The sequence below is a fragment of the Pimephales promelas genome, chromosome 6, assembly GCF_988280905.1.
Source record: "Pimephales promelas chromosome 6, fPimPro1.hap1.1, whole genome shotgun sequence".
Lineage (NCBI taxonomy): Eukaryota > Metazoa > Chordata > Actinopteri > Cypriniformes > Leuciscidae > Pimephales > Pimephales promelas.
In genome coordinates, this window is record NC_142774.1 from 35,003,057 (window position 1) to 35,022,815 (window position 19,759).

Below are 19,759 nucleotides of genomic sequence, written 5' to 3' on the forward strand. Positions count from 1 at the left end.
CTGGAATGTTTTTATCAAAAACCTTAATTTCTTTACGACTAAAGAAAGAATGACATCCCAGCGGGCACCTTGACGTCAATTTGACATCAACAAATAGTCAAGATTTTGACCACCATGTATAACATGCATGAATATGAATATTTTCATTATATTTTGTAATTATTACCTTGTGGTTGTAAAGAGGCCAAACAAAGGTATCAATCTGACATGTTTTTTCTTGTCCCTACATCTCAGGTCAATATCATTGACATTAAATCGATGTTGATTTGATGTCAGGAATTAAAACGTCAATTTGATGTGAAATGTATATCAAAACGATGTCTGAAAAAGTATATTTATTACTCACTGTAAATCAATGCGACTAATTTTCAACATCTAAAAGACCCATCTTGAAAGTTGTAGGTCTATGTATTTTGCATTTTTATTTTATTTAAATCCTAGCTAGTTTAATTCAGTTATTGATTAAAATGACAGCAGACACTATAATTGCATATACTATAAAAGGTAAATTTAATCTGACATTGAAGCTGATTTTTAAAATGATCATCATCGACTACAAATTGACTACAAAAAGACGTCACATCCTGGTCATATCGCGCGGAAAAGTAGAAGATTTGCATAACCGCCCTCACTCACACGTCTGCTCACTGCCAGAGAGATCGTCGATTTCAATTTTAAAAAATACTCCTCTTTCAACTCTTGGTAAGTAACCAGCTAGCATGCTATTGTTGTTATTATGTTAATACACCATCTTATACATAGGCTACTTAATCTGATTGGGTGTAATTGTCAGAAATATGTCGAATAATTCCACAGCCTTGCCCTTTACCTGAGCGAGTTAGCTTGCTAATTTAACCGGAGATTAGCTTAACTGTAACGTTGACATTCTGGTATGATGGAAGAAGTGTCTTCCTGTCTGCCATCGTATGATTTTAAAAGTGTGTGTGTGTGTGTGTGTGTGTGTGTGTGTGTGTGTGTGTGTGTGTGTGCGCGCGTGTGCGTGTGTGTGTGTGTGTGGAAAAATGTCGATTTTACTGGTTTTCTGGGGCCAAACCGACCGGCGACGATATTTACTGTCGATTCGAATTTGTTGGTTTAAAAGTGGACATTTCAAGCTTTAGCCCGTTACAAGGCTAACGTTAGAGATGACAAATTAACAATGATAGTAAAATGATATCCTAAGCATGTGAAATGTTTTAATTTTTTTTCCAGCGTAACTTAACGTTACCAGCCCCAGATCTGTCACTGATTTGAATAAGAGGTAAGTTGCAATGGTAGTATCCATATAACGTTACTGTCCTAAAAATATTCCTTTCCCAATGTAAGAGAAAAGTAAGTGTGTTCTTCTAAACAAAAAATAGCTGCTGCATTGAATTTTTTTTTTTAATGCAAATTTTTTGTTTGTATAGAATATGATGTCTTGCTCTCTTTGGTCTGACATTCAGAGTTCCAAAAACGACTTCGCTTCAACAGCTTAACAGACAGCTAACCAGCGAGGAAAAACGAAAACTCATGGTAGGTTACTATGAAAAAGTAAAACAAACATTTGCTAACAGATGCAATTATTAGACATACAATATCTTATTCACATATTCTTGTTCCTCATATACATTTCTGCATATTTGCTAAATTATTCCTTCAGACAGCTCCGATGTCAAATTGGTGCAGCTACCCTGTGGGAAAATGTCAACATTGTGATGAAAAGGTCAGTCTCTGAAGTTGTGCGGTTAATATCTTAAAATGTATTTAATACTCTTAAATGAATACGCCCAGATCTGCGGATTGAAGATGAAGAACACGCTGAATCTGATTATAACAAGACCGAAGCGAACACGAATTTGTGTGGTTTACACTTAATCACAAATATTTAGGGGAACGAGGCAGAAGTTTAGGGGAATTTGATTATACTATTTCAGATAGCCTGTTGGGCAGGACAGTTATGTATTTTGGTAGCCCTACTGAAAACACAATATAGCCCGGGACGTCTGGCTAGCGATTTTGTGAGCCCTGACATTATTTCACATTTCTTCCTGTACAGCATGTATAACTTTGTTTATTCACATTTTTATTTACAGAGTGCTCACAAATAGCCTCATGTCTATACTGAACATGGATGGGACTGGTGACAAGCTGCCTTTCAGAAGAATTGAACTTTATAAGGTCGCAATAGGTAATTATATTTTCTATTTGTGCACCTACACCACCTATAGCTCTATTCTCTACATGATTTTTATTTTGATCAGTATGTGCAAGATAAATGGCAATTGCTGTTACATTTTTTTCAGGTGCCATCTAGAAGTAACAACCCGGCATCACAGAAGCTTCCATTGGTAGCCTTACGGCCAACCATTTGCTCGCTGCACCGGACAGAAGAGGGGGCACTGGGCGCCGGAAGGTAGGAGCTGCTGCAAGCAATGTAGATTAGGCCCAATTCAATTTCTCTTTTTTTACCCTTCCCCTTCATTTTACCCCTACACCTGGTCCTTCGAAACATGTTGGAAAGATATAGGGGGAAAAATATTCTCCATGGAAAAAAAAAAGATATCAATCGCATACATAGGGAAGAGCCTGGACGAATGTGATGTTTTGAAATCACTGCTGTCTGGCTTTGAATGAATGTTCACATTCTAAAATTCCGTACAAAATGTGGACTGATGACTAGCAGTGAAATGAGATCCTGACATATGACACTGTTAACACAAATTAACCAAAAATTGACTCGATCCATTATCATATATTAGTACTAGGGCTGTCAAATGATTAATCACGATTAATCACATCCAAAATAAAAGTTTGTTTACATAATACATGTGGGTGCACTGTGTATAATTATTTTGTGTATATATATATATATATATATACACACACATGCATGTATATTTAATAAAAAAATGTTATTTATAAATAATTTAAATTATATATAAATCTATATACAGCATAAACATGAAAATATTTCTTAAATATATACAAGCATGTGTGTGTGTGTGTGTATATATATATATATATATATATATATATATAAATATACACAGTGCAATCACATATTATGTAAACAAAAAACAAAAGCTTTTATTTTGGATGCGATTGATTAATCATTTGAAAGCCCTAATTAGTAGTGCACATCTGACAACTGCGTGTGATTAGGCTATAATGTGGATTATCTTTTAGTTTTCTATATACTGTAGAGTAGCCTACTACTGATGGGTACTAAGCATTTGTTATGTTAATGGACAGGCCCCATTTTAATGTTTGCTTTCTTGTTTTCTTGTTCTCTTGTTCCCTTTTACAGGCATTTGAGAGCCCTTGAGTGAACCCATAGCCCCCCCCCCCACACTGCATTACACTGCTCAAAAAAATAAAATAAACATATCAGATCTCAAAGTATGTGTATGTTGTCAGTCATTGTACATTTAGGTTGGAATTGAGTGATGCTTAGCATTGAAATGATATCAAAATATGTCAATAATTTTATGTAATTTTGACATCAATGTTTGATGTCACATTTATGTTGAATTGATATCAAAGCTTGATATTGTATGATATCAAAATAGCATTAAAATGACGTCAACATGATGACATCTTGACGTCAAATAAATGTTGAATTGGCATCAAATGCATACAAAGCATGATCAAAATAACATCAAAATGACATCGGCAGAGGTCAAAATCTTGACATCAAATTGACGTTGTCACTTTGACGTCAAATTGACTTTCATTTTTGACCTATTTTGTGACGTAATTTTGACATCAATGTTTGATGTCATTTTGATGTTAAATTGACATCAAATGCCCACTGGGATAGATATCTTGAATGACATGGGGGTGAGTAAATTATCAGCAAAAGTTTTTTTTTTTTAAGCGAACTTCTCCTTTAAGTTCAGAATATCGGTTTTGACCTTTTTATTACGGAAACGATTCGAAGTTCGAACGTTAACAACTTGGCGAATCACGTGGGTATTCGAACCATTCGAAGAAAGAACACATCCCACATTGTAGGAATTATTTTTTTTGTTGCTATCGGACATTTAAACGATTTCCACAAAATGCTCAGAATCGCGCGCAAGCTATGTCCTAAAATGCGGTCTAGGTAGGTGGTATGCTAGGTCTTGAATTGAAGCACCTCCTGTAAGAGAGAGAGAGAGAGAGAGAGAGAGAGAGAGAGAGAGAGAGGAGTTGGAGGGGGAAGGGAGCAGGAGGAAAAGCTCCGCCTCGTCTGAGCCGCTCTGGCGGAGGGAGATCGCAGGGAAGTCGGATGCTTTTTCCCATGTAGAGAGGGAACACCGCGGAGGTGATTCGCCCCAAACAACATTTGGGATTTTAAAACACAAACACGTTGGATTCGGCGATTATTAAGAGACAGGATGAGGGAGAACTTGAGAAAGTAAGTGCAATGCTAACCCAAATAAATGTCGGCTCGTGCGAGTAGAGGACGTCAAAGGAGTTTTGCATTCGTCCATCTGCCGTATTAGTCGCTGCTTCTTTTCCTTGCTCGTTTTCCTTACAGCCTAGCAGGTGCTTGTTCGGTTTTTACAAGGAGCCAGTGCAGGAGGGAATGTCCACGTCTTTTAGCGACATGCCAGTTCAGCGCTTGATTTGTTTATTTTTCTAATGCCAAACACATCGATAGTTCCTGATGCATCTAACGTTACTGTGCCCTTCTTGCAGCATGCCGACTGATAAACCTAACGTGGCGTTCATGTTGTCATTTATGTTTTTGGAGGTGGATTTGATAGAAATCCTTATATTTATAACGACGCTTGGCCTTAAGGATCCTCCATATTCGTGCGTTTCCCATAAGTTAACATTATAGCACACAGAAGATAACTGTTTTGGTTTTAACCACACACTTACGACTGCGTTTGCATTCAACCATAACCAAGAGCCACAATTAGAGGTGTCTGCGTGAAGCGTGTTTGTGTGGGTACACTGTGCTGTTAGATGCGTTCATGCATGTAGGTGGGCATTCCTTTTTCTCGTCCAAACCCACATTACTGCTGTACTTCCGCTCATGCAGTGCCTTCAGATGTGCAGGTATGGTGTTCTCTGTGGGAAATTTGCCATCAGGCCATTGGCATGCTCTACTCTGAGACTACCTGAACCTAGAGGGCGCTGCCATAGACTGACTGTGTCTCAAAGCCTATAGTGAGCTGCTTGTGATGCCCAGAAATTCTGTGTTTTCAAACTTTTTTGATATAAAAGATCACACCTTCTAAAAAATGATATACATATATATATATATATATATATATATATATATATAGGACTTAGGAGTGGCTACAGAAAAAAAGCAGAAGTGCATTAAATGTAGTCACACAATTCTGATGTTGTTTATATTAACAATTTGAGTATATTTTTCACGGTTTGATGTGTTATGATAAGCGATCATTAGATTTAATCAATGCTTTTTTAAAAATTATTTGGTCAGAACAAAAATGGATGTTACTTTTACTTCCATGTTCATGACATTTTTCGTGTGAAAATATTCCTGTTGGTCATACTTTCAAAAAGTATAATCTGTGATTCCGAATGACAGTATCCACTCCGGTGCGGTGACTGATAGACGCACATTCTCCTCAAAACATTGGATTCATCCACGCTGTGCCGTGCTGAGGCACAACTCACGTAAAGTTGATAATTCCGTGGATAACTGCAATTGCAGATTTCGAAACAGAGATGGCGACAAAAATTGCTTAACTTAATTTGGCGAGTTAAAGCAATGTAGAAACATGTTGTCATAACTTATTGATCATATAATTTTTTACAGTGTACATTTTTTTATTAGTTTAATTCAGAATTAATAACGCTTTTTAGTGCTTTTATTTGGAGATGCTTTAAATTGAACTAAAGTTTCCTTAAAGATTTTTTGCATTGTTAAAGGAGCTAAACGCAAGTCTCTGAGTTTTTGCAGAACTACGCCCCCTCTGGCGACAAGCGAAACTGCAACCAGAGCTGTGCGCGTTCATGGAGGAACACACACACACATACGCACGTTTGCACGAGCTGTTCATAACTAAGGAGCATCAGCCGCACACTGTGCGGCACACATCTTTTGTTACAGTCATAATGAGGTAATACAGTAATGAATCTGCAAGTCATTTAAAATATATGAAAGGAAAGGCATTCGAGTAAATTACACACTTGTGTGAGAGGGGGAAACGGGGGTAGTAGAAAACTTCGGTTTTTGTTTCCATCTATCTCCCTGTGCTTACTGTATCCACTTATGATTGAATTATTATGGAAACACGTTCAGTTATCACTTTGTATAGGCTATTACCCGTTTGAGCCCTAGAGTCGACCGGAGATCTCTCCGTTTGTTGAAAGCTTCCCGATGTTGACTCTCGTCTTATTCCGACGCATGGCACTGGACAGACAGAAGTTTTATTTTCTGTCTCACGTGGAGTTTGCGTTGGGGTTTGTAATGAGCTACAAGCCGGTCTCTTTCCGCGCCATATACAGATTTAATGAAGTGCACGTCACCGAAAGCAACAGATAGGAGCTGGATTTTATTAATCATCGGCTAATTTCAAAATCAGCAAAGACAGCAATAGGAGAGATCGGCAACAGGCCTGGTAAGATCATTTCATTTCTTTACTTTTAATGAAGATGGTAGTGTTAAGCGTCTGCGACTTACTTTCACTAATTCACTTTGATTTGCGATAGATTGCGGCGCTTGATGAAGGGGCTCAGCTCAGCTGCTCAGGTGATGCGCGTTGTCATATATATGACTAAAATATCATGACATATAGCTTGGTTTCAACAACCAGATGCATTTACACTTGTCCAGTTTCGTCTGGAATACGGCACAGACCACGTCCTCAAGTGGTTTGAGCGATCGAATTCAAATCCGTCTCGAATGCGTTTCGGAGGGCATTTACACCCTGGTCTTTTCACGATCGAATAGCTATCCGATCACAGAAGACACATGAAGTGACCAGGTGTAAACAGCCCCTTTGAATCCATCGTCTACTTTTGTGGAAAGCTGACTAGAGTTGTGTCGCTCGAGTTGTCTTCTCTGATACGGAGAACGGCGGCGAATAGCTACACGAACCTGCCAGACATAGCCAGGCGAGCGTGAACGCGCATGACGTCACGCCCAGTCTCAGATTCGAGCCCGAATCCCTCTTATATATTTCACTGTACAGGGTTATAGAGGCGATCGCAGTGATCAAAGAAGGGCTCATTCAGCCCACCAGGCGATTGTTTAAGCATGTATGGGTTAGAAAACGGCTATTTTTAACATGAAAAGTTGCGCAATGCACCTTTAATTGATGTGCTTTCAAACTTTCTTTTCATGATAGAATCAGTTTTCACAATAATACGTTTTCAACATTGATAATAAGATATGTTTCTTAAGCACCACGCATATTAGCACCAGCATATTAGAAAGTTTCTGAAGAATCATGTGACACTGAAGACTGAAGTAATGATGCTGAAAATTCAGCTTTGCCATCACAGGATTAAATTATATTTTAAAATGTATTAATATAGAGAACAGTTTTTTTTTTTAAATCTGTTCTATGTTGGCTGATTAATAACACCCCTAGCAAAACAAATACTCTGGCAGTCCCACGGTAAATGGCATTGGTATTACCATGGTGCTTTTTTTTAGTATGGTTTCACCCCAAAATATTTGCATTTCAGAGACATTGATGTTTTCCCACAACTCCTTTTAAAGGTCTTTCATTTTGACCCCTCTGACTTTTTCAGAATTTTTTTCTTTTGGAAGAAAAAAATTGCATGAAAGTTCACTTTCATCTAATTTTTGTTGATGGTGTTTTTCCCCTGCTTTAACACTGTAGGGGCTGAGTATAATTTATAGTTTTGAAGTTTCTCCACCTTATTAGAATTCTGCAGAGCCACTTGCCTGGCTTAAGCCCAAAATCACAAACATCCTGGCCCATAGCAACACTTCAAAACAAGGCATCTCAGTAGTGTAAATTGCATTTCCACTAATGGATTCATTTAGAGCCATTGTAACAAAACAGTCAGGCATTGTAGAAATTGACTCCCTTCTTTTAAGATTTAAATGAAGAGGACCCAGTACTATGCAGGGATTTATTGGGTCAGATTGAAAACTAAAAGTCTAAAACTAAAAGTCTTAAATGAAACTAAAAATCTAAGTCAAAAACAAGTTGGAAAAATGAATTTGGTATTTAGGATTGGGCATTTGGTCATTTAGCCATTTAGGATTTAGGATTGGGGATTTGAGGATTGAGGAGTGTATGCAAATTAAAAGTCATGGCCCAAAAACTGGAGGCTGGGTTTGAGATGGCTGATGCACTGAGCCACCTTATGGACAGCAGAGGGCGCTCCACTGTAAGTGGCTAATGTGTGGAGGAGGAGGGTCCTGGAGATAATTGAGCGGACGTTTAGACGGAGACGGTGACACAGACAAAACTGCTATGTGCCTTTGAGCCATAGGATCTGAACAATCATGAGCGAACTATTGACTCGTTCTTCCGACCTGCGGCTAGTGTGCCAGTTAAATTCACTCTCTTGCTTCCCAAATAATACACTCACCTAAAGGATTAGTTATTAGTAACATTTCTGTGCATAATTTATTTTGTTAAACTACATAAATGCCATCTGTACCGTATCCCAACTGTTACAATAAAACATCAATTGAGCACATGCGTTTTTGTCATTGGTGTCATAGTTCTACTTTAATCAATGTGCTTGAGTATTTGAGTAAAATGACCATTATTTGAAGAACATAATTGAGCTATTCTTGAGTTTGAGGACTACAAAGATTTATTTTTGGATGTAAAAAGACTCAAGGCCCTCCTCCACACTTTATCTCTGTCATAATCTATATAACTTTAGATGGAGGATGACTAAATATGAGTCATGAACACATTTATGGATGTTGTTGTGCCTTTTGTTGGCTTTTGGTATGTATTTATGTATTTACGACTCGGCTCGGTTTGCTTTTTCCACTGCAGTTTAGCACCGCTTCAAAGGGGGTGGGATTATAGACTGACGTTATAGTTGCGCCGTCATCTTGTCTACTGACCACGACACAGCCATTTCTTTTTTTCTAGTTGCGTGCGACGGGCGTTGAAAAAAGTTGTGCGAACAAATGATACTGTGGTGGCTATTTAAATCTAGCGGGTTTGGTGACTTGTGTCGCAAATCCAATGTTGCTGGTAGTGACAATTCTCTCTGACCAATCAGTGATCTGTAGTGTTTACACATCACATTATAGTATCGGTACTTTGCTTGAAGGTTGTACTAAAAAAAGTACCAGTTATCAAATTCCCCAAAAGTGAGCCGTACAATGCAGCGGAAAAGTGCCTTTCTAAAGCATGTTTTTCAGAGAAAGGTACTGTTTATTGTAATTCACCTTGTCTTTTCTTTCAGTCACCAGACCCAAACAACATGTTGGGACCACCCAAAGATGGCAGAACTCTACCAGTCATTAGGTAGGCCCCGATTCAAGTCTGATGTCCATGAAGTAGAGCTGGATGAATTATTGAATATTAATAGCTTGTTCATGATGATCTTGCTGGTGACTTTCCAAAGATGATGCTAAAAATGTTAATAGAGGTCTTCATGTTGCATTTTACTGTGTATTAAAATGTCTTGGTGATTACAAATGAATATACACTAAAGCACACCACAGAAGGTGTTTTTATTTTTAAGGAATGCATTAATTATTCAGCAAGGATTCATTAAATTGATAAAAGGTGACTTTTAATACTTTTACATTTACAAAAAGTTGGTGTTTTTTTGTCAAATAAATGCTGTGTTCATCAAAAAATACTGGAAAAAAACTGTTTTTCAACATTGTTAATAAGAAAGTTCTTGAGCAGCAAATCAGCATATTAGAATGATTTCTGAAGGATCATGTGACACTGAAGACTGGAGTAATGATGCTGAAAAGTCAGCTTTGATCACAGGAATAAATGACATTTTAAAATATATTAAAATACGAAGCAATTATTTTAAATTCTAACAAAATTTTACAGTTCAGTTCTTACTGTATTTTTTATCTAATTAATTTAGCCAAACTTTTTAATGGTTTTAATGTACATTTAAACCTGGCAATAGTGTCTGTAAAGTATTTGACTCATGTAATACATAAAATGTATAATATATTGTTATATAAATATGCGTAGATTAACTGTCACAAAGCTGTAACAATTTTTTTAGCCATATAGCACAACGTTGCTATGAAGTAGTTAGATCTCTCACATTTGCAGTAATCTGTGTTGTAGTGTAATTGCCCTAAAGTAAAATGTCAGATTGTTAGTTGAAACATTTTTGATCAATGGATTAAAAATGGAAAAGACTAATTTGATGATACGAGCTTGACGTCTCTGCTGCCTGTTTTTCAGATCCCAACAAATAAGATCAAAAATAGAAATTGTCAGATGCAGAGATGAGAGGTTTTACTGTGACAGTAATGAAATGTTGCATGAACGGTTTGCTAAAATGAACATGTCCCATTTTCTCGTGCTAAACAGCGGATCTCAACAACGTACGATTCTCTGCATACAGGACGGCAATGAAGCTCAGGCGAATGCAGAAAGCTCTCTGCTGTGAGTTCACACAACTTACTCTTTGCAATCACACAACCCTGTTAATCTGTTTCATATTTTTTTTCTGAAAATTAATTCTACTCAACTCATGACAATAAGCTAAAAAGTCTTTATTTAGGCTCAAACTATGTCTCAGAGATACATTTTGTGAAGAGGAAAGGGTTCGAATTAGCTTATATGTTTGTCAGATTTCATAGTAAGTTGTAAATAATAAAGAAAAGAAAAAATAACAGTATGTATATATATATATATAACGCTAATATAACGCTATATAACTTCTAGGGCTGGGTTCAAAATATTGCTTTCTCGGTTTTACTCAATTCTCAATTTAATGGTGAGACTTTTGTTTGTTGTGTTCAGGCTTCATTTTTATATAAGAATTTAGATTTATCAGATTTCTAATATAAAGAATTATCGGTATCGGTGTAAATTTTCATATCGAGACATCCCTAAAATAAATAAATATGAATGAACATCAGAAGGTATGTTGAAAGATGCAGTACAAGTTTTTGAAAGTATTGTCTCATGTAATCACTCAATAATTGTTTAAAGCTTGGAAACACTGTCACATCATGTTTACCTCAGGAAAGCCGTTCAATGTCCATAAACTCGCTAGTTAGCTAGAAAAAATGAACTCTAGAGAGGAGCTTATTTAATATATTTGAATTATTCCGTCATGAAAACAAGTTTTTATGACAGCCACCTTTAAGATGTTTATATTTTAAAAAAAAACCCGAATTGAATAAACATAATTGTTATCAGAGCACTTTATCAAATCTTGAATTTTTCTGTGCACAGTGGATCTTCTGGGCATGTCTGCAGCCTGTGAGGCCTTTGAGCAGCACAATCTGAAACAGAATGAGCAATTCATGGACATCATGCAGGTTATCAACTGTCTGACCAGCATCTACGACCGCCTGGAGCAGCAGCACAGCAGCCTGGTCAACGTGCCTCTCTGCGTGGACATGTGTCTCAACTGGCTGCTCAACGTTTATGATACGTACGTTTCACTTTTTGTTCTTGCTTTGCGTGTTTAAGATGTTATGGAATAGTTTTAATTATTGAAAGCAGGTCATATGTGGTTGGAACAACATGAGGGCAAGTAAATGATGAAAGAGTTTCAAATTTGGGATGAACTAATCCTTTAAATATTGGAACACATGAGTCAGAGAGAATCAAGGAATTGGACTCAGTTGGTACTCAGCATGTTTCTCAGTAGGATCAGACTGAGCCATAAATCATGCAGTGTTTGTACATGGAGGTGATAGATTCCACAGAAGCCCCCTGTCCTTCCCCCAAAGTAAACTAAGAGAAAAACGTTAGAGGTCTATTCATTCTATTACGCCTGTTTTTTTTGTTTTTTTTTTTACCTAGATTGTCTTGCAAAGCAATGCTTTTCTCAGAAGATGAGATAAAGAAATGCAGTTAGGGTTCCATTGGATACTTAAAACGTTTTCTAATTTTAAATTTGAGGACTAAAAACGTGAATTTTGGTATGACCTAACATAAATATTGTAATATAAAATATTAATATATACTAATATAAAAACACTTTTGTTTTATAACATAAAACTTAGTCCCTAACTACATATATTTAAAACATTTTAAATATTGTAATTTATTAAATAATATATATATATATATATATATATATATATATAATTTTTTACATTTTTTACTTCTAATTATTCGTAAGCATGCAAGCACAAATATGTGTTCTTCTGTGTTTACAATATTTGTGGTTAAATTAAATCTGTCTTAACTTTCATTTTGGGTGAACTATATATAATACATATTGTTGCATTTTTGTATTGCGATAAATTATATAAACAATATACGTTATTACACCGCTAATGTTAACTGTTGTATTTACATTGTAATGGGATGTAGATAGTTGAATTCATGCATATTTTATCCTCCTAATCTTTTTGAACGAGAAACTGGAAGTAGTAAATCATAGACATTTCAAAATAAGAGTCTTTATATATTTCGGGCTTTAACTTTGATTTGAATTTATTTGATAAAATGTTTACAAAACTGTACAAGAAATAAATGCTACGTATGATTTGTATTGATTAAATTTTGGTACATATTTAATAAATAAAACATGTTTTACATATAGTTCACATAGTTTCAAACATATTTTGCTATTAGTAATCAAGCAAAACAGATTTTTCTTTGTCCAAGACTTTAAAAGGTCTTAAAAAGCCTAAAATTTGATGTTAAAGGTTAAACATTTAAGACAAATTTGGAAGAAATTCTTTGTTTTTAAAAGCAAAAACAGTATATTTTACCATTGAATGGTACAGAAACATTTAGAGTTGTTTTGTTCCTGATCTTGAATGTTATCTGCAAAAAAAGATTAAAAAAAGAGCGATTGCTTTAGTCATTTGTCACCTTGTTATTTTATTTTTTCCCCGCAGAGGACGAGCTGGCAAGATTCGTACCCTATCTTTCAAAACAGGAATAATCTGTTTGTGCAAAGCTCACCTTGAAGATAAGTACAGATGTAAGTTCTGCTTGTCTTGTGCATTTCCTCTTTTCTATTTTTTTTTTTTTTTTCCTCTTCTCGATGACGTAATTAGAACCAAGATATTTATTCGGTTTACAGAAAATGTACTACTAGCAGTTTACAGCTCTCTCAGGTGTTGGCAGAGTCTTGTAGCATGTTGTCATTGTTTAGTGGTTAATAGCACTGCTGTAAACGCTGTTGTAAAGCTTTGGAGTTTGCTCTTTTAGAGTATATATAGCACACAGTATAGTGTAACAGCTGGGGGGATTCCAGAAATCAAGGATAACCTTCCATCACATATACCATGAACTCTTGGTTAATGGGATTTATGCACAACAAACTTCCGTATTCTATAAAACAGTTTGCATCTCTTCTGATTCAGGTCTTTTGTTTGTGCTTTGTTAAATATAGAGCTGTTTTACTAAAGATACCTTCAAAGGAATAAGCAAAGCATGACCGATGTCAAAAAGTTTGGTTTATTTTTTTTATTTAAATTGAATAAAACTGCAACAATAAAAAGAACTAGCTTGGTTAGCTGATTACCTTAAAAGTTCAAATATATCGCCGTCAATTCGTACTGCCGTTGCCACTTTCTCCACCAAGTGTATTTTTTTCTTTCTTCTTTTGCTTTATGGTGATTTACATTCTTATCACATATCGCCACCTACTGGTCAGTTGTGCAATCTATAGAGCAGGTTATGTTCATAGAGTAAAGGGGCTTTCGCACAGGGGGAACCTTTTCATAGTTCTTAGAAATATTGGCGGAAGTACAGAGTAGGATCTAAATCAGCACGATGGGAACTATCCGTGAGGTAAGTGTACGCCAAAGATTGGCTGAACGCACGTGAAACACTAGGAGCACCCGTCCTTTTTTTTTTAAAGCTGTGCGCACACAGATTATAGCCTATATATTTACTCTGCGAACATGGAAAACAGTGATAGATGGGCCTCTTAACCTTTACACTAAGGAAAAAATCCAATACAACTTTGAGGGGACCAAGCAAAACATGATTATTTCTGCTCAGCTAGCAACACTGGACATCAACCACACAGCATACGCTAATACCTTTTCATTACGTCTACTTTCTATGTATAACAGTTCTAATAAGGTACTAGACAGGACTGTTGGGGGCCGTTTACACTTGGCCACTTCATGCGTTTTCTGTGATAGGATAGCTATCCGATCGCGAAAAGACCAGGTGTAAATGCCCCCCGAAACGCATTTGAGACGGATTTGAATCCGATCGCTCTAACTACATTGGGAGGTGGTTTCAGACGAAACTGGACATGTGTAAATGCATCTGGTTGTTGAAACCACATATGTAAATTTTACTTCTCCCAAAAATGATAAAAAATAAACAGGTGAGAGCGTGTTATAAGCTATATGTCATGTTATTTTAGTCAGATATGACGACGCTACTGCGACACGCATGATCACCTCAGATGAGCAGCTGAGCCCCTAATCAAGCCAACGCTGCAATTTATCTCAAATCAAAGTGAAAGTACGTCGCAGACGCTTAACACTACCATCTTCATTCAAATTAAAGAAACGAAATGATCTTACCAGGGCTGTTGCCGCTGTCTCTTATTGCTGTCTTTGGTAATTTTGAAATTAGCCGATGATCAATAAAATGCAGCTCATGTCTGTTGCTTTCGATGACGTGCACTTCATTAAATCTGTATATAGCTCGGGAATTGAAGATCAGATTTATATCCGTTTTGCAAAAACACATTTATGTGACCGGGTGTAAATGGAATCGTTTATGATAAATCAGATAGCTATCCGATCTGAGAAAACACATGAAGTGACCAGGTGTAAACAGCCCCTTAGACAGATCGTAAACTAATAAACACAGAGAATGCGAACAGTGTGAGCTCAAGCTCTGCCGCTCTCAGCACCGTCAAAATAAAGGTCTGTCGCGCCGTCAAAATAAGTCAGAAAAAGATGCACGGCTTATGTCATTTTAGAGTTCCTACTGGCGGTGCGAATGCAACCAGGAAAACGTTCCTAGGGGAACAATTAGTTCTCGGGGAGCCACCTTGGTGGTTAGTTCCTTTTACTACCTGGTGCCAAAACCCCTAGTTCCTAGAAAAATAGGTGGAAGTACCCAGATTTTGGCGTGTTTGCACCGCAGGAACTAGGAACAATTTTTGTTTTAGGAACTCCTTTTGGAGAAACCAAATTACCTCTTACTTCAAGAGTAGGGTCTAAACCAGCACTATAGGAACTATCTGTGACAGAAGTGTACGTGATTGGCCGAATGCACGCAAAACACCAGCGCCCGCCATTTTTAAAAAAGCTGTGCAAGCACATATATTATAGCCTATATATTTACTCCACAAACTAACTCTACGAACATGGAAAACAGTGATAGATTGGGCCTCTTAACCTTCCAAGGGAACCATTTAGTTCCTGGGGAACCACCCTGGTGGCTACTGTAGTTCCTAGAATTAAGATCCTAGAACTACCCGGTGTGAAAGCCCTTTATGTTGCTATGTTCTGTTCTGTTCAGTTACATTTTTTACAACATCCCACATGGGACTAAAAGACACCACAAACTTAATTTACAAACATCTTCTAGTCGCATATACAAATCATTCGTAGAAATACATGAGTACAAATAAATACGTACACGGCATATACAAACAAATCCTCATCTACAAATCATCTCGATAAAGAGCTTTTTTCCTCTTCTGCCAGGCTCTCTCAAGATAGTTGGCTAATTTATGTTTCATATGTGAACAGCCATCTCAGCCTTTGAGCGTCATCCATATTTACCAAATCCAATCTCTGGTTTTATCTTACAAAACAAAAATATCTCACTGTTCGCAATAAAATGGACAGTAGAAAACAAAATGTAACTCATTTTCTACATCATTCAAAAAACACATGGGACCGATTCGTTTTTCCTCTTGTAAATTAGCATATCGTCCTGTTTCAACAGTCAAAGTAAAAACACCAGATCTCACTTGAGCACACAGAGATATTTGCCTTTTGGACAAGTTATATACAACATAATTCTCTGTGCCATATTCTGGTTTTACCATCACAAAAATGCGCAATTTTGGCATAGCCCATATATCATTAGCCCACTGCTCTTTAACAAACCAATATTAAGCTTTTCATTATTAGAAAACAACTCCCCAAACCCATATTTACAGAACAGTTTGCATATATTGTTTATCTCAGAGAAATATTTTTCTCGTCAACTAGGGTGACCACCATCAAACAAACCAAATGTGGGACGATTATAAGTTTTTGTGGGACATGTTACCAACACTAAGGGAACACATTTAACGAATCACTGTTCCACATTTTGATTGACAGCCGTAAGAACCTACTAGTGGTCGTCTTTACTTTTTTTTTCAACCATTGGAAAAGATATGATAAACGGCTATTGTATTTGTAGGCTACTTATGACGAAGCGCTGTTAAATATAGGTGAAAAACTACGCTGCAACAATAATAAATAAAATGCTTTCTTAAAAAGGCAAAAGAACGCATGCACATTTTCTATTATGATCATTGAAAATGCGGGACATTTCCTCAATATGCGACGTGCGGGACAAGGGGTGAAAATGCTGTGCAGTACAACGCAAAGTGGGACGGGTGGTCACCCTATCGTCAACCTACTAGGGTGAAGAATCTACTTACTCTGAAAAGTTGTCTCCATTTTTGGAACTAAAAGATGAGGTTATCTGCTTATTTATCCAAAAACTTAGCCGGGGTATTTCGCTTAAAGGGTTAGTTCACCCAAAAATGAAAATTATGTCATTAATGAATCACCCTCATCCCGTTCCAAGCCCGTAAGACCGCCATTCATCTTCGGAACACAGTTTTCGTTTTCTGCTCCTCCATTGAAAATGTGTACGGTAAATACAGACGTCATCAAAGTAGTCCACGTGACATCAGTGGGTTAGTTAGAATGTTTTGAAGCATCGAAAATACATTTTGGTCCAAAAATAACAAAAACTACGAATTTATTAATCATTATATTCTCTTCCGGTTCCGCGTTCACGAGTCCGCAGTGACGATGGTGACGAACACGTCAGCAGCGTCACTGCGGACAGAACCGGAAGACAATACAATGTTTACCAGTCATATTTTTTTTTTTTTTTTTTTGGATCAAAATGTATTTTTTATGCTTCAAAACATTCTAACTAACCCACTGATGTCACATGGACTACTTTGATGATGTCTCTTTTTCCTTTCTGGACAAGGACAGTATACCGTACATACATTTTCAATGGCCAGAAAATTAAAACTGTGTTCCGAAGATGAATGAAAGTCTCACGGGCTTGGAACGGCATGAGGGTGAGTCATTAATGACAGAATTTTCGTTTTTGGGTGAACTAACCCTTTAACCTGCTCATAAATAAATGATTACTCGCCTAAGAAACTGCATAGCAGACCAGTCTAAACTTAGATCAAAACATGATGGTTTGACCCATGACCCATTTTGCTCATCATTTCCTCTTGCACTCTAGTTTTATTCAGAGAGGTGGCCAGTGCCACAGGCTTCTGTGACCAGCGGCGCCTCGGCCTCCTTCTGCACGACGCCATTCAGATCCCCAGACAGCTGGGTGAGGTGGCATCTTTCGGAGGGAGCAATATCGAGCCCAGTGTGCGCAGCTGCTTTCAGTTTGTAAGTAACCATTGTCTACATTCATGAACTGGGTATGTTAAAGCAACCATTTAGAATATGCAATTTTGTGGAATTTTCTTTTCTTTACAAAACCGTGGGACAGGCGACCCTAATTGTGTCCTGTTTACTAAGAAACTTCCGTAATTGAATTGGGTCCTTTAAATTAAATCCAATTTTTCACAAATCTTCTTTTGAAAGCCTGCACATTTCCTCAGTGTTTTCATCAGTTATATTTTCTTTTGCTCTGATACGAAGGCCAATAACAAACCCGAGCTAGAAGCTTCTGTCTTCTTGGACTGGATGCGTTTAGAACCTCAGTCGATGGTTTGGCTCCCTGTCCTTCACCGTGTGGCGGCCGCTGAGACAGCAAAGCACCAGGCTAAATGCAACATTTGTAAGGAATGTCCTATTATTGGCTTCAGGTATGGACCTTTTCTTTAGTGCTATTATTCAGAATGACTGATTTTGCCTCAGGTGCTTTAAAAGTCTCAGCACTTTTTTTTATGAATTTTTAAGCATTGCACCAAACTTCAAGGCAAACGTTGATAAAGAAGAACTTTGTCTGTGTTGTGAGGCTCAAAATGCTGCAGTGTTTTCTCTTCTGTTAGAGGTTTTATTGGTGGGAGAACACAGTCCTACTTGTAGTGTTTTTGAAATCTGACTTTAAAGTCTACATGGTATCAAAGTTGACCCTGTTTACTTTCTTCCTGCTCTTATTTGTTGGTGTACTACTTTAAAAAGAGATTATTTTTTTTGGCTCAGGTCTGACTCTGTCTTCTTTTATATTCTGTTGCTTGATAATCTGTCTAATACTTATTCTAAGTTTTGCCTTGTTGTATGTTGCCTTGTGTCAGGCTGAAAAATCACACTTCTGATGTTATTTATTAACAAAATGTTCAGCTTTCCTATTCATTTTATAATATGTAAAGAGTTTAGTCATTAATAAATTTTGGGGAATGATTTTAAGGACATTTTGTAAAATTTTCTGTGTTGGGTCACCACCATGATTCATTTTTGTAGCACTTAAATATAAAGTTTAAAATCCCCTGAAACTGACACAAAAAATGTTTTAAAGACATTTTCACTTATCATATCGCATTGATGTTCTGTGAAAAATATTGTGAAACAGGACTTTTGTCTGTTTCGTCCTTTGAAATCAGGGATTTTAGTCTATGACTATATAATTATTCTTTCCTCTCTGTGCCTCTAGTTTCATAAGCAGAAGAGAAAAGTTTTTGGAGAACAAAAATGTATGAAAATTCTCCAGATAAACATGCGCTGATGAATTTTACACAAGACAAGTGGCATTTATGAAAATGTAAACGGGGTCATTTTTGATATCATGCCACAATAAGAAAACTTTTATTAACTCAGCCTGTCATTCAAAACCCATGTCTTATGGCCATTTCACACAGAGTCTGAAATTTTCGTATGCGTTTTTTCGTATTTGTGATTCGGTGGCTCTGAATTGTCAAAACAGCATTCGATCACCATTTAAACTACTTGCTACGGATGCGGAAAAACGCAGAAAATTGAACCTGATTAGATTTTTTTTTATGACGGGCGAAAGTTTCGGAAGCAGTGTGCAAGTGTGATTGACATAACGTGAGGTCATATTTATTTTTTAACATGCAAAAATTTCGGACGCGAATTTCGGACTCAGTGTGCAAGGACCTTTACACTTCTATTAAAACGTTTTTAGTGTTTAAAAAAACCCTGTTAAAACAGGAAAAACTAAATTACAATAAAAACTTTTAGTATTGTAAAATATTATTGCAAATTAAAAGAACTGTGTTCTATTTGAATACGATTTAAAATGTAAATTATTCCTGTTATGGCAAAGCTGAATTTTCAGCATCATTACTCCAGTTTTTAGTGTCACATGATCCTTCTGAGATCATTCTAATATTCTGATTTGCTGCACAAAAAAACATTTCTTATTATTATCACAGTGTAAAAACAGTTCTAGTGTATGTACTTGTGGAGTAAATGCTGACAGAATGTTATTTTGGTGAACCCTCCCTTTAAAATCAGACTAATATGCTTACTATTGAGAGTAGG

The 19,759-nt window shown here is 36.7% G+C and overlaps 1 protein-coding gene and 1 long non-coding RNA gene across 6 annotated transcripts in view; both read left to right on the forward strand.

The window, feature by feature from the left end:
* Window positions 1–19,759, forward strand: part of LOC148978761 (dystrophin-like) — a 49,845-nt gene that overhangs the window by 12,643 nt on the left and 17,443 nt on the right. For 2 of the 4 annotated variants that reach the window (XM_089132489.1, XM_089132488.1), the window contains exons 1-7: window positions 4,175–4,381; window positions 9,361–9,422; window positions 10,467–10,541; window positions 11,340–11,541; window positions 12,965–13,050; window positions 17,541–17,698; window positions 17,954–18,120. In XM_089132489.1, coding sequence (XP_088988615.1) covers window positions 4,362–4,381; window positions 9,361–9,422; window positions 10,467–10,541; window positions 11,340–11,541; window positions 12,965–13,050; window positions 17,541–17,698; window positions 17,954–18,120 — 770 coding nt within the window. In that variant the 5' untranslated portion in view covers window positions 4,175–4,361. Of the gene's footprint in view, window positions 1–4,173; window positions 4,382–9,360; window positions 9,423–10,466; window positions 10,542–11,339; window positions 11,542–12,964; window positions 13,051–17,540; window positions 17,699–17,953; window positions 18,121–19,759 lie in introns of those variants that run through there. The other 2 variants (XM_039652212.2, XM_089132487.1) reach the window with 2 other exon arrangements.
* Window positions 468–3,796, forward strand: LOC148978762 (uncharacterized). 2 transcript variants are annotated; one of them, XR_016168916.1, is made up of 7 exons: window positions 468–702; window positions 1,213–1,261; window positions 1,410–1,515; window positions 1,643–1,705; window positions 2,076–2,170; window positions 2,286–2,395; window positions 3,290–3,796. It is a non-coding gene; the product is annotated as an uncharacterized LOC148978762 (long non-coding RNA). The 2 variants fall into 2 exon arrangements; XR_016168917.1 differs by having other exon boundaries at window positions 1,446–1,515.